Here is a 15,503-nt window from a genome sequence, read left to right as displayed (position 1 = left end):
TGATTGGCAGGAACATTAGAAACAAATATGTTCCAAGGCCAATAGTGCAAATGAGAGATCTTAGGTTTTGAAGAGCCACCCTAAGCCATATTTAAGGGGGCTGGAAGAACCATCAAAGCCTTACCCTAAGGCATAGAAGAGAATTTGGGGTTGAGAAAGGTGAAGAACAGAAAACAGCTTTATTGCTTATATAGGACCAAGAAAAGGTAAACATGGCAAAAAAAACAGAACAGGCAAAATGTGTATTCATTGGGAAGAGGCCTGCTAGTATGAGAGGAAGGGAACGTTAAGACCCAAACAGAACCAACTTCCTGGAGAAGCCTTGTTCCAGTGGCCCATCTTCCTGAGTCTGTGCTTAGAATCAGTACTTTTATAGCACAGAAACAATGCTTAAAAAAAAAAATCCATGTAGAAAACTCCTTCCCACGAAGATTTCACTTGCTCCAAGAACAAAACAATTGCTTTAGGTTAAGAGGTAGTAATTATATAGACTATTCCTCCCTGCTTGGGCCCCTAATAATCCCAAAGGTAAAAATATACACCATGGGACATCAACAATTGAGTACCAAAGCATTAATATTTCAAATAAATATCCCAAAAAGTAGCACCTGCTTATAATCAAGGGATAGGGAACCTCTGGCCAACCATGTATTTTATGACTAAGCATTTTATTAGAAATCTGTTCTGTAAAGAGAACAAATTTAATAGTTAAGAACTACAAAATATTACCACCTCATGGAATGTTGTCATAGTCTATTGCTGGTGTCGTACAGTCATGCTACCAAGAAGTATTTCTGTATTACACATAGGGAAAGTAAGGCCAGGGAGGTTGACTTACCTGCTCCGGACCTCATAACCAATGAATGGCAGACCAAGACCAAAAGTCTGTGCCTTCAAGCTTTACTTCACCCATGAAGTGACGACCAAGAAAAAACAATGTCACTTGATCTGCCTTAATGAAAAAAATTCACGTGTTCTGCCAGCCTTCTTCCAGTGATATTTTGGTTTCTTAAGAATTAACATAGTAGGGATCACAGTATATAGCAAAGGGAAATAACAAGGTCTCTGCTTAGTGCTTTAATCCAAAGGCAGACTAGGAAGAAATGGATATGTCCCTGAGAAGCCTATTTCATTTTGGAACTGATTCAACCTAGTTTCAGGAAAAATCTAAAGTTCGTTAACAGATTAAGAAATGAACAAGGAAGACAACACTTAAATAGCTGTTGCTGCCCTGAATCCTGTTCAGAGCACCATTAGCACAACTAATGCCTGATTCTTCCTCATTTGGTTGAGGACTTACCCAAGAGAAGTGAAGAAATAATTCTGAACACAAGTGCATTTAGGCAATAAACAATGGAACTAGAAAACCTTTTACTATCCAATTACCATGTTTAGGGGTATACTGAGCATAGCCACAGACCCTGCCCAACAGGGAAATTTGTCAAAAACTCCTAGTCTCTTTGAATAACAGCTGTCTATGGATGTTACCATGAATGGAAAATGTTTGTTCTTATGCTCACTTCCTCATCAAGTAAACTGGACCACACCTGTGGGGTCAAAATAACAGAAAGATCAAAGCACCAAGGCTAAAGACAAAAAAAGTCAAGTTGTGGCACCTACTATGTAAACAGACAAGAGCAACACGATGTTCCCTTATCATACCATTGTATACAGTGCTATTTCCAATCCATCTCTTGACCCCAGCCCTTGCTTTCCCCAAATTCAACATTCCAATTGGTATACCCAGGTCATTATTGGATTCAGCTTTCCGGGTCCTTTAATTTGCTGCATATGCACTCTACGCTAAATGTGATTAATCACAAAAAATAATCTCTTCAAGAAACCTTCATAACAAAATAACCGATTCCCTATTAACAATAAGAGGATCAAGTTTAACAGGCCAAAGTAGAAGACAAGAAGTCTGTCAGAATGTATATAGATGGCACAGGACAGCTCTGACCTCAGGTCCCCTCTGCTGAGCAATAGAGTCACTGGCAAATCCCCAAGGTGTAAGAGCTGTAAATATCCAGTCATGCAGGAAACATGTTTCCTTCTCATTTAGTCATCCTCTGAACTCTCGGCAGACCTTTCATCTGTGGCCACTTTCCAATTTGTGCGTTTGTTTGTCCTCTCCTGTATTTCATTGTTAACTACAGGGATGTGGGCTTTTTTCTCTCTCTTTTTCCTTTTGGTTTTCTTAGTGTCTCTTTCCTCACTTTCCTCAGAACTGCTGGATGCAGAATCATCTGACTGGGAAGTGTCACACTCTGCCTCTAAGAATAAAGCAGATTTCTTGAGAGATTTTTTCCTGGATTTTTTCTTGCGCTTATGTGGTTGTTTCCTTTTCCAGGTACTAGAAGCCCCAGTTTCTTCTGAGAACTCACTTGAGGAATCTGCTGTTATATCTGTGGCTTCCCTTTTGCTTTTCTTCTGTTTTTTGTGTGACTTTTTTTTCTGCTTTTTTTTGTGGGATTTCTTTGACTTCTTGTGTTTGTGAGATTCATGGGTAGATGATTTTACCTGGGGAGATGTTTTCTTCCCATTGGTAATATCTTGCTGATCACTACTAATAAAAAAGAAAAATTGCTTTACTATAGAAAATAAGTGTATTTGTATAATTTTTATATTCTGCTTTCTAGATGGGAAGTTGGGGTTAACATCTGAATTTTAAATCAAAACTGATATAATGTTACTATGAGACTTTATCACTGAGTTTTTGTTTCCTCATCTTTAAAATGAAGATAAAAATTCTAATCTGCCATACTGAGTTACTGTATGGAACACTATATATAAAAACCTACATGCTATAGATATGCCAAATATCAGGGAAAGGCAAAATACCAACCATCTCCCAACTAAATCTATTATTTCTCTGGTTACATTTTTAATGGCAAATGTTGTATACTTTATAAAAATTACTAACTCGGGACTTCCCTGGTGGTCCAGTGGGTAAGACTCCGAGCTCCCAATGCAGAGGGTCCAGGTTCAATCCCTGGTCGGGGAACTGGATCCCACATGCATGCTGCAACTAAGAAGTCCGCATGCCGCAACTAATAAGTCCGCAAGCTGCAACTAAGAGTCTGCTTGCTGCAACTAAACATGCCGCAATGAAGATCCCACCTGCCTCAACTAAGACCCAGTGCAACCTAAATAAATAAATAAATACTAAAGTGAGTGTGTAAATCATTTATACATATACATATATCCACTCTTTAAAAAAAAAAATTAACTCAATTTATAATTCAGACTGTGTACTAATCTTACTTTCTAACTTTTTTTCAGTAAGCGTACTTGCCTTACCTGTCTGTTTCAAATTCTTCAGGGTATAACTCTTTATATCCACTGTGACCCCATCTGTAAAATAACATTTTATTACATGTATTGTTAAAGCAATGCATACATTTCTTAAAAATTAAAGACAAATTAGACTTAGGAGTGTACACATACACAGACACACAGAACAAAGTGAAAAGAGATATGGTAGAGCCAACACCACATTTACCGCTCGGTAACTTGGTTACATTTTCTGTACTGAACACTCATTTCAGACACAAAGGATTCCTTTGTCCATTTGTAAGAAAACTTGCCATTTTCTTCCTTAAGAAACACTAAGGAACTTTTATATTCTGCTCTTCAGCTGTGAAGTACTTCTCCAAAAACACTTCATAACATAATGCTGTCTACCTTGGGACAACTTTTTTTAAGTAACAATTTTATTGAGATATAATTCATATACCATAAAATTCACCCTTTTAAAGTGTACAGTTCAGTGGCTTTTAGTATTTTCAGAGTTGTGCAACCATCACCACTAATTTCAGAACATTTTCATCACCCCCAAAAGAAACAATCCATTAGCAGTCGCTCCATTCCTCCATCTCCCGTAGCCCATGGCAACCACTAATCTACTTTCTATCTCTATAGAATCATATCATGAGTGGCCTTTTGTGTCTGCTTTTCTCACCTAGCATAATGTTTTCAAGGTTCATACATGTTGTAGCATGTATCAGTACTTTATTTTTACTGCCAAATAACATTCCATTACCATCCCATATACCACATTTTTTTAATCCATTTCATTAGTTGATAGACATTTGGGTTTCTACTTTTTTGGCCATTATGAATAAATATGCTGTGAACATTTCTGTATAAGCTTTTGCAGAGATAATTAATTTTTAAAAGTACACATTCTCAGGCCAAATACCATTAATGGTCACAGGAATTTAGTCACAAACCTGTCTGGCATGTTAGCTTCATAATCATGTAACTTCTTGTTCCAGGATTTAGCCTTAAGAAAATCATCATCCAGTGCCCCAGAAATTTCATTCTTTGGCCTCCAATAGTCTCTTTGACTTTCTTCATCAAAACCATCACTACGCATCCGGCTGTAAGAGAAAACAGAAGAACTTTTAGATAGAGAAGCAATCTGTGAGGTTACTTTATGGAATATTATGCACAAAACTCACTGAACAAGCTAAGGGGAGACCAAAACAACCTGATACTTAATGTTAAAAAATTTTTTTGTTAACATAATCTGTTCCTCTCTATTAATTTGTACAGTTAGGTGTTCAATGAAAATATGATCATCACTACCCGTCCTATTGCAGAGTATAGACGAAATGACTTTTCGACTGTGGCATGCTGTACCTCACTCACTGATCCTCAAAGAAGGAAGCAGAGCATAATCACAGCTGGGGACATTTCAAACTGCCCTAGAGATTCTGAAATACACTCCCTTCCCTGAACACCAGCAACCTGCTGTAGTTAAGTCAGAGTAACAGTGGGAGCAAGGTGTAACCCATGAGTAAGTTGGGGTGGATAAACAGTTGAGAACCACTGACCTAGCCTGTACTTACAATATCCACTAACCAGTCACTAAGCCAGTTAACTGGTTATCAAAAACATTTGAGGACCTCCTATGTGCCTGCCAGGCACTGTTCTAGCTGCTGGGACTATAATGGCAAATGAGACAATCAGAAACCTGCCCCTAAAGAGATTATGTTTTAAAGACTTATTCATTATGACAGGCATTAATAGTCCACTCCAAAAGAACAACATTTTGTTCCTGGAAATGCTGCTTGTAATGAATAACCAATACAAAACAAATCATCATCTGCACTAAGTACTTCCAAATTCTCAAAGAACCATCTTCAGAGAGAAAACAGACTGACAAGGTATTTATTTTTATGTTGAGACTCTGCCTTCTTTACCATGGATACCCTGAATACTTTCTTGTCAAAAGCCATTACACACAGCCAATCACACTCCAAAGTCCACACACTGCACAGGCACACTCTCCTTAAATATCTCACTATTAACTATTTCCCTGTGTGGCTTTAGAAATCAGCATTATTACTTTATAATCATTTTTCATACACACAGATCTATACTAACAGGCATATGAGACCCAGGAGATGTTCCCAATACTCAGACATTCCTATACCTCCACAGGTAAGACAACTAAGCCTGCATAATCCTTCATATCCACACTCAAATTATTAAGAAGGTAATGTGAAAGGTTGTGTGACTAAGATAGTGAGTAGATGGGGCAAAGAAAAGGCTGAGAGAGAATGAAAGACTAATAGGGAAAAGGTGTGAATGATCAGCTAAGTGACCATAAGATACCTATAGAAAATCTTAAGTTAAAAGCCATCAGGTAAGGTCAGAATCCACAGAATCCTTAACGTTTACAATTGTTCAAGGCAGAATTTTTAAGTTCTCCATTGCAAATAAGTGCAAAGAGTGGGGCCATATGCATCATAGCCATTACCTTTATGATTGGGTCCAGATTTATTGAAGAGGAAAGGCTTAAGGACTCACAGAACTGAATTCATCTATCTTTAGCATACCATAATGTTTTTAAACAAAAGTTGATGATTCTGAATAAGATGAGAATTATTTTGGTTCTCAGAGTTGCAACTTCACCTTGAACTGCTGGGTAACATTTTCCTTTTCGTCCCCCGGTATGCATCTTCCATCTGTTTCTCCAGCTCTCTTATTTTCCACATATCTGATTCCTCCTGAATCTGGATTTTTTTTTAAAAGGAAAGAAATAAAAATAAGTTACTAAAAATAACACATTACATCACCAAAAAGTAACTGAAAATACGGTCTGCACTAATTATTGGATTACAAACTGAGTTTTGATCAGGAACCTAGGAAACAAATTCTGGTTTCTCTAGAGTGATTAAACAATCCAACCTAGTAAATCTCAAATATGTAGAATTCTGCAGCAGCAAAAGAGCTTTTTAACCCCTGCACAGACACACTTATCACCTTATTAACTAAGCAATTATGCTGCAATTAGCAAATGATAATCCCTTATGTTTCTAAAATGCTTTATGATTTTAACTATATCATCTCTCTATTGAACTTTAAGCAATCTTACGAGGAAAGCAAAGCAGGTACCATTATTATATTTTACTGAGAAGAAACAAAAGCTCAGAGATTTTTACCAAAGTCAAAAAGCTAGTAAGGACAGGTCTTGAAACTTTCTAGGCTAAGTCTCTTTTCACAACATAATAATTTTTGTTACAAACAAAGCAAAACAAAACAAATAGCATGGGAACTGTTAGAGAATTTCCTGAAAGGCAGAGTATAGCTGCACAAAGAACAATAATAAATTTTATTTTATTTCTAAGTCCTCCTGTAATATTTTGTTAAAGTTGTCCTAGATTTATCTTTTTTAGCCACTGCTTTCAAATCTAAGCTCACCATCCAACTGGGGTGGTTTAACGCAATTGCAGAGGCTGCTTAGGTAACAGTTATACCCTCACTCACAATGAGAATATCAGGTGATATGACAGTAATAACATTAGTGATCAAACTAGTTGTACAGTTCACCAAAGAAAACCAAACAAGGGTGCTTGACCCTTGTTTCATTATATGTGCTCTCATAGGTGACCTCATCTACTCTCGTGACCTCTATCATTTCCTATATCAGTAATCCCCAAAGCTTTATATCCAGCTTCAACTTTTCTCCAAGTCTGAATTGCGAACTATTTGGACATCCTATAAGCATTTCACCATCAAGATGTTCAAAACCAAACTAATTACCTTTCCCATCACACTTGTCTCTTTTCTTTAGTTCCCTAACTCAATTAATGGCATCATCATCATTCACCCAGTCACACAAGATGGTTATATTTGATTCCATAATTATCACTATTATCCAATCAATCATCAAGTTCTTTGAACTCTATTGCCTAAATTCCTCATCTCCATCCCTACTGTCACTGTTTTCACGTGAACCACTCATCATCTCTCACCTGGAACATTGCAATTGCCTCCGAACTGGTCCCTCTGCTGTTTCAATCCATCTGATCTATCCCCTACCCAGCTAACAAGTCATCTTTCTAAAATACAAATACAATCATGTCAAACCCTGCTTAAAAATATTTGATGGTTTCTTTACTGCCTACGGGAAAAAGTCTAATCTCCGAGCATCACAATCCAACTCAATTTACCACTTGGGCCTCATCCTCTGACACTACCTCCCACATTCGCTACTTTCTGGATGCATACAATTTCTTGCCCCAAATGCTTCATGTTCCTTGCCATACACTAGTACCTGATGTTCCCTCTGTCCTGAATGATCTTTTACACCTGGTAAACTTGATCCTGTTCATCAAGAACTAGTTCAAATATCAGTAGTTCAAATAACACCCATTATGTGAAGCCTTTCCTAATTCCCCAAGGCAGATTTCATTATTCCTTCCTCAGTGCATAAAAGGACTTTGTGTATGTCTCCATTTAATACTTATCAAACTATATTCTAATTATTTTATTTATCTCTGTCTCTCCTAACTGTATCAAAATAATTCCTAGCACACTGTATGCCCTCATTAAGCATGTGGAATAACTAAGCTGTACCTCTCACCTTATTGTGAGCATCTGTGTGCCGGATGACGTTCCTCAGGAGGACTTTCCCCAAGGGAACTCGGGACATTCTTCAATCTGAAATGAATCAATAAGTAACATTTAATAATAATTTATTTTATTACCTTATCTTTTATTACTATGTTATAATGAAGCATGACATAAAGGAAAGATCACTGAACCAGAAGTCAGAGGTCCTGAGGATTAGTTTTTCCTTCACCATTAAAAGGGGAAAACACCTGACCACACTACTGTGAGGATGAAAGGAGATAATGTTCATTAGAGTTCTTTGAAACTGCACCAAATTAAGTGCTTTCAAGAGACCCATTTTATTTAATCCTCAAAATAACTATGTTTTATGAGGCAAGTATCTTCATTCCTATTTTGTAGATGAAATTCCGTTAAAGCCATAACTTGCCCCAGGCCACATAGTCCAAGGCAAACAAGGTTCAGACTAGAAATCAACTCCCGAATCCCAAAATTAGTTTGCAATTAAACACCTAGATTTGAGAGTGTCAGGACCACAAATGTCAACAGTAACAAAAACTGACGCCTAAAAACATTAAATGCAGAGATGCCCTAAATTTCTTCATTCAAGAGAATTTTATGTTCTATTTTGTACAGAAGCCTCCAAAAAAATAGATGACAGGGATATTCACGTGTGTAGCCAGCAGGGGCTTTGTGCACCACCCCAACGCTCACTCACCCCTCGATCCTGAGGAAATCAGGCATCTTGTTAGTGTGAGACGAAGAACCACTCCATTACAAGATCTCCTCCGACCCAGAAGCCAAGCAAAGGCAGCTCTGCAGCTTCACCCGAGTCCTTCGTGAAAACGCAGCCTTCCCACCGGTTATTCCGCCCTCACCCGTGGCCCAGGCCACGGACGCCTTTCCCCCAGCCCTGGCCGACAGGCAAATACCTCTCCGGACTCAGGCCGGAGGCTGCTCCGGCGCGGAATCCGGACGGCCTGGTTGGCTGGGGCATTCCCCGCTCACGCTCCTCTGGGATGGACCCGGGGGTTGGGTTTCGCTCCCCAAAAAGGATGGGGACACTTTGGACGGGTACGACCCTCGACTGGGCCCCAAGATGTATCTAGAGTGGCTGAAGGGGGGGTTGAGGCTTCCAAGTGGAAGACAGAAAAAATACCCCCATCTTCGTCACCGGGACCCCTGCCCCCCAGCGGCCACGGAGCTCCCGGTAACCTTCCCTCCAAACGCCCTCACCACACAAACACACACAAACACACCCATACCGTGCGCCGCAGCCTCGCGTGGCGGGGGTGGGGGAGGAAGCGGTCTGGGAGAAGACGGTGCCGACTTCCCTTCCAGGCCGGAAGTCGTGCTCTTGAGAAATTCTTCCCACCAACAGGAGTCCCAGAGACTCCCACAAGAGGGTTTCCAGGACACTCTAGAAGTCGACAGGTGTAGAAAGGGAGGCGGGCGCCTTCCTGGAAAAGAAGTGGGTCGGGCTCAGCCGAAAAGCAAGCCCAGCACCAGAAGAAGATTCCGGAACTGGATGTAAAAAGACCTTTCTTCCTGGAGCTTTCCGGACTCAATTAGATGTTGTACCAGTCTGGTTACCCTGGTAACAGGCGTCGCGGTTTGTCAAGAAACAGAGGGAAGAGGTGGGTTCGCCGACCTCTGGAAAGATGATTAAATTTCTCATTTAGTCTAACCCTAATGTAGTATTTGGAGAACCCAAACCTTCTCTTTTCCTCACTCTGTGGATGCTGTGGGACACTTCTTCATTGAGGGAGGGAGGTTATTCAAGTGGTAGAATATTATTATTCTCATAGAATGCTTACCAAGTGTTCCAGCCTCTCTGTATTACCTTACTTAACCCTCACGATAACCCTATGAGATAGGTATTATCGTCTTCATTTCGAGGAGAATAAACTGAGGCACATATGTAAATTAATTTCTCAAGATCACACAGCTAGTAAGTGATAGAGCTAAGACTGGAATCTAGGCATTCTGGCTGCAGAGTCCATGCTTTTAACTCCTAAACTATGCTGAGGATTGAGGAAGTCTCATGTGGCCCTCGACCCACACAAAATCAGGAACTGGATAGGCCCCAGTCAGCCAATACCCGGGTGTTGGAACAAGAAAATCCCAGGAAATACAGACTTTAAATGACTGTTCTGTCCTCTCAGGGCTTGTGAGGATCTAGGCAGAGGTAAGGCCTTATTATCGGAGAGAACATCTTGAGAATGTAGGAAAAGGTATTAGATAATTAGAGAATACGGAAAAGATAAAGTGGTGCTGATACACAATCTTTTACACACAGGGGTTAAGGATAGCTGCTAACTTCAACAAAACTGTTCCTGAACTGTTCCTCCTCCCCCAAAAGAAAAAGTGAATCAATAGACTTTTTTTCTTCCTTAAGTCATGTCTTTCCACAGACTTAAGAGGCCTATTCATCTCAATCATGGAGTCATCCTCGAAGGGTCTGCTCACCCAAGTTACTCAATTCTGGAACCTCCTAGATGATCTGGCTGAAAGTAACCCTGAGAGCTATGAGAAGTTCATTCAACAGCAGCTGAAAGAGGGGAAACAGCTCTGTGCTGCCCCAGAACCACAGCTCTGTCTACAAACCAGGATCCTGGTATGTAGAGTTGGTGCCCAGGGAAAGGGAAGTCCTGAATGAAATGGTCCTGGAATAACCAGAGAATGGCTTACCCTTAGCTACTACTACTTTAACACAAGAACACTTGAGGGAAACTGCCACTCTGAATGGAAAATTAAACGTAGTGTGGAAGATTGCGTTGAAGGAGTAAGAATGGGAATTTCATATTTGATACATTTTGGAGATCTCAAAATGAGCCATTTTTCTGCGCGGATGAAAATTAAAAGTAACGTAATTATTTAAAGGAGAATAATAGAGTTGGAGATTTTCCATATAAAGAAAACTTATTTGATTGGGGAGGTAAGGAAGTGGTGAAATAGGGTCAAATTCACCTGGAATAGCTTAGATCAATTCCCGCACCCTCCTCCCACTTCCTGTGGGAGCAGCAACTGGATGCTTAATGAAAAGCCAGCAGCTTTAGGGAAATCAGGTAACAGTAATTTCTTACAGTTTTTCAAACGCAGTTTAAATCCATGGAATGACTTATTTGGAGCCTAAAGTTCTCACTCTTCAAATTCTGTGATGAGTTACCTTTAGGATATTATTTAAAAATTAAAAAACTAGGTTTTGAGATATGCAAAATTATTTGCTTTCTAGAAACCGAAAGAAAAAATACTTTTTATCAACCTATGTCAGTGGAAAAGGATCCCAGCTCCCCAGTCAGCCACTCATCCAGTACCTCTAAGTGTTGGCAGACCAGAAGATATGTCTGAGACATCAGGTACATAGACTTATGGGAGAGAAAGCACATTTTAAAAATTTTGGGGGAAATAAGCAAGAACCAGATTTTCCTTGGTAAAAGGCATTACATATTTTACTTGGTCATAATATACTTAATGACTAATAAGTATACCTTTATGAAAATTGAATACTGTTTACTTTTCTAATAATATGAGCTATTTTTAACCCATATAAAATGTCAAGAAATGCTCTAATTGGAATTTTGTGTATATAGCACCATTGTGATTGTCTCTGAAAATATAGGAATAGAATTTATACTTTGCCAGCTTTATCAGGATATGGCTTAATATATTACCTGACGATATCATTAGTGAAACAAATCGTTTTCATTTCACACCGTCTGAATTACACACACAGATGTTTACACAGTCATTGATGTTGCCTACCATCCTGATGTTCTCCAGGCAGCAGAAAAAGACCAAGTGAAAAAAGATCAACTAATACTGATGGCCATGAAATGCATTGAGGAAAAACTCCAATTCACTCTCTCAAACTCTTACCATGTTACCAAATTTAGAATAAAAGGAAGTGTTCACAGAATGAAACAAAATCTGATGGGAATCCAAACTGATCCCACAGATTTAAGAGAGAAAATGAGAAAGGGTAAGTTAATGAATGTAATGAAAAATTAAACTGATTTAAAATGTTTTTTTGCCTCTGGTGTACATTTTGCAGATTAGAAGTCTCAATTGCAAAAGATGAGAAATTTAAGATAGAAAAAAGAAATGTTAGATATTAGAAATATTGACATGTCATAACATGGATGGACCTAGAGATTATCATACAAGGCGAAGTAAGTCAGAAGGAGAAAGACAAATACCATATGATATCACTTATATGTGTAATCTAAAATATAACACAAATGAACATATCTACGAAACAAAAACAGACTCATAGATATAAAGAACAGACTTGTGGTTGCCAAGGGGGAGGGGGGACAGGGAGAGATGGATTGGGAGTTTGGGATTAGCAGATGCAAACTATTATATATAAGATGGATAAACAACAAGGTCCTACTGTATGGCACAGTGAACTATATTCAATATCCTGTGATAAACCATAATGGAACAGAATATGAAAAATAATATATATGTATAACTGGGTCACTGCTGTACAGCAGAAATTAAACACGACATTGTAAATCAACTATACTTCAATAAAATTTTTTTTAAAAATTAGCATGTCCTTAAAGATGTTTAAATCCTGCAAACTTTTAAACCAGATTCTTTGGTTTAAGAGTCTTTTAAGATTTCCCAAACCGATTTAGCTGCAGCTTTATCTGCCATCTTGGCTAACGCTACATCTATTACAGTTCATCGCCTGATAGTACTTCATGTTGTTGATTGATTTTGTGATTTCATCTTCTCCTTTTTTTTTTTCATAAAGAACTAACCCTTGAACAGATAAGAAGCAGTACTGTGAGCAATTCAGATCAGTTTCCTCAACTTTTACTGCCAAAAGACGAAGTTTCAAGTAAAACAAGGTGTCTGATAGAAGAGATTTCTAGTACAGAGATTGAAGTGGAGATGAAGAGACCAGCCTATGAATTAAAAATTGTGGCAGATCAGAATGAGAGACCTCTGAAAATTGAATTAAAAGTTGAACTACCTGGTATTAATTCAGTATCTCTCTGTGACCTTAGTGTTTCTGAGGTAAGTTGAATAGATAATACTGTACATTTGTATCAGTCAATATTCACTATATTATGCTTTAGTAACAAACTCCATAATCTCAGTGGCTTACAATAATTTGCTCAGGTTACATGTCAGCTCAGCCTGCTTTGCTCCATGAGTGTTGCACATTTTAAGATACAGGGGAAGAAACAATTCCCAATTTAGGTAAGTCATTCTCATGGAAGAGGGAAAAATCGAAATGGCCAAACCATGCAAGAGATCCTAAAACTTCCTCTCAGATATGGAATATATTACTTTTACTCACACTGTACTGATCAGAGTAAGTCACAAGGCCAAGTCCTACATCAACAGGGCTGGGAATCACATTCTTCTCACAGGTAGTCACTGGAAGTTACATGGCAAGGACGTATAATCCTCTTGTAAAAGAAGAGTAACAATTCTACAGTCTACCACAGTCCACCCTCTTGGTCACAAATATTTGCTTCTTTCCCCAGAACGACACATCCAATCCCAGTATCAGGATTTTGCCATCATAATCTGCGTTAGACAAAGTTTGCCTGAACTGCAAAGACAAGTTATCTATTCCCGTAACCCCATGCACCATACAATGTGGAATGGGGAGAGGATTACCACAATTAACAGTCTCAGTTCAGAAACTGGAAAAAATATGAGGCACACAGTAGTTGCTGATGCACGGCAATTCTGAAATCCTGGTAGGCAGATATTGCGAGGGTCCCTTTCCTGGAGGTACAGGATGTTCGTGCTTAGGTCCCTTGACAAGGTTCCTTGATTACCTAGCCTCCTAGTTCCATCGTTTTCCATGACTTTCAGCTCCATTCTTTGGGACGTTTTTCCTTTTTCATAATCTACCTTAGCCACATCTGAAAAGAGCGTTGAAGAATATGCTGTCATTAGGTGCTGAGCAGCTTACTCAGCCTGTTTGCTGCCCATGGAATGTTGGGGTCGAAAGATTATTTTAAATTAGTTTTAGTCCAGACTGGTAGCACTTTCTTTCTTCGATTCCAGTCAGTGCTACACCTCTCAATTCTTTTTTAGACATGTCCATTTTTCAATAGCCTCTTTTGACTTAATTGCTGTCACCTGGGCCAAATGGAAGGCTTTAATGAGGTCCATCTTAATCCAGTTAGAGGTTTTAGCAAAGGGTATAAAGACTTATGATTTAGTATTTGCCTCTAGGCAGCTTTACTCAGCCTTTGTTGATAAAGACATAATTTCTCAACTTTATTGTTTACTGGTTGAAAATAAAAATTAGTTCCATTTTTCATTCCTCAGGTCTTAGAATTTCTGGGCTCTGTATATTCCCTTTCAATTCTCTATTTTCCCTTGCAACCTGAGAAATTCTTTTCTAAGCTCATCTTTTTGTAGTTCCTTGTTAAATGTGGCCAATAGAACCAATGCGTGCAAATAACATTCTATTTTCCCACTTCTGTACCTAAAGCCACAAATTAACCAGGTACATTGTCTTCCAAATTATTGTGAAAAGGGCTTTGTCACCATAAAACATAGATCACCATCTTTCCAGTCTCCAATAAGTTTCCTTGCTGTTTGCTGGTCAGCCCCAAAGTCAATGCCACATAATTTAGGATGGCAACACCCATCTTCTGGTACTTTATCAGTTAACTTTTGATGTACTGAGCAGCAATAACAACCTCAAAATCTCAGGGATTTACAACAGCAACTTTATTGCTTGTAAGTGGGATCCTCTTCTTATGCGAAAGGAGTGAATAACTGGGAACAATAAACAACACAAATTTTAACCAGGAAATATTTTTCTATTTTCATCTTTAAAAATTTCTCTTGGTTTATTATTCTTAGGATGACTTATTGATCGAGGTTTCTGAGTACAGATTACATCTGAATCTTCCAGAATCTGTGGATGCTCAAATGACTACAGCAAAATTTATCAAAGAGAAAGCTACATTAATTGTCACAATGCCATTGGTGTAAGTTAAGAGCATCGTGTATTTGGAGTTTTTGGAGTTTTCAGTGATAAAGTCATGTGAACTAGAGGGCCTTCATTATGGGTGAAGAGGTTTATCTTAAACACTAGTTTCATTTTCTAAGAGTTCCTTCTGATGCAATAAGACTTTCTCATCAGCCGTTTTTTTGTTTTGTTTTGCTTTGTTTTAATTCTTTCTCCTTCTCAAGTAAACTTAGCATCAAGCAGAAACTACTGAAAACAGTACAGCCATTGATATACTTGTTTCAAAGAAATTTGTAATGGTCTTAAGTAACTTAAATATCATTTGGGAAAAGTCTATTTGTCTCCAAGTATTCAATAATATGTGAGAATTCTTGCTTTACCAGTTGAAAAAAATTTTTTCTCTAGTAAATTTTTGCATCCGGAATAAATCCCACACTGTGAAAGAAGTTTTTTATTACCAAGATGTGCCTTAGCAGTGACAGTTTCCTCCAGCAATAAAGATGTAGGGCCAAATAAATAGTATGCAAACCTTTGCTTCTATTAACCTCTGTACTTCTATAAAACAGCTCTGGCAGGAGTCCAAGCCACCCAAGCCTACCTACCTTTTAATATCAGATATGGACTTGTCTGTGGATTAGATACAACGATGCAGTAACAGTAATTGGATGTTATTACACATAAG

At 38.5% G+C, this 15,503-nt stretch overlaps 2 protein-coding genes across 5 annotated transcripts; one reads left to right on the top strand and one right to left on the bottom strand.

Moving 5' to 3' along the window:
* Positions 1–160: 160 nt before the first annotated feature.
* On the bottom strand, positions 161–9,201 carry NKAPD1 (NKAP domain containing 1). Of its 4 annotated transcripts, none has more exons than XM_061203978.1 (6): positions 9,129–9,201; positions 7,877–7,953; positions 5,923–6,023; positions 4,233–4,382; positions 3,301–3,354; positions 161–2,566 (listed from the first exon to the last, which is right to left on the bottom strand). In XM_061203978.1, the coding sequence occupies exons 2-6, from the start codon at positions 7,943–7,945 to the stop codon at positions 2,059–2,061; spliced, it is 882 nt and encodes a 293-aa protein (XP_061059961.1). In that variant the 5' UTR covers positions 7,946–7,953; positions 9,129–9,201; the 3' UTR covers positions 161–2,058. The 4 variants fall into 4 exon arrangements, with proteins under 4 accessions (XP_061059961.1, XP_061059960.1, XP_061059963.1 ...); XM_061203977.1 differs by having other exon boundaries at positions 8,582–9,197; XM_061203980.1 differs by having other exon boundaries at positions 161–2,563; positions 8,582–9,197.
* Positions 9,202–9,417: 216 nt separating this feature from the next.
* On the top strand, positions 9,418–14,844 carry PIH1D2 (PIH1 domain containing 2). Its single transcript, XM_061203975.1, has 6 exons — positions 9,418–9,500; positions 10,278–10,480; positions 11,099–11,222; positions 11,600–11,845; positions 12,629–12,894; positions 14,713–14,844. Exons 2-6 carry the CDS (start codon positions 10,304–10,306, stop codon positions 14,842–14,844), a joined length of 945 nt encoding a protein of 314 aa, XP_061059958.1. The 5' UTR covers positions 9,418–9,500; positions 10,278–10,303.
* Positions 14,845–15,503: the final 659 nt, after the last annotated feature.

This window comes from Eubalaena glacialis, chromosome 10 (genome assembly GCF_028564815.1).
Source record: "Eubalaena glacialis isolate mEubGla1 chromosome 10, mEubGla1.1.hap2.+ XY, whole genome shotgun sequence".
NCBI classification, from domain to species: domain Eukaryota; kingdom Metazoa; phylum Chordata; class Mammalia; order Artiodactyla; family Balaenidae; genus Eubalaena; species Eubalaena glacialis.
This window is presented reverse-complemented; position numbering and strand designations above follow the sequence as displayed.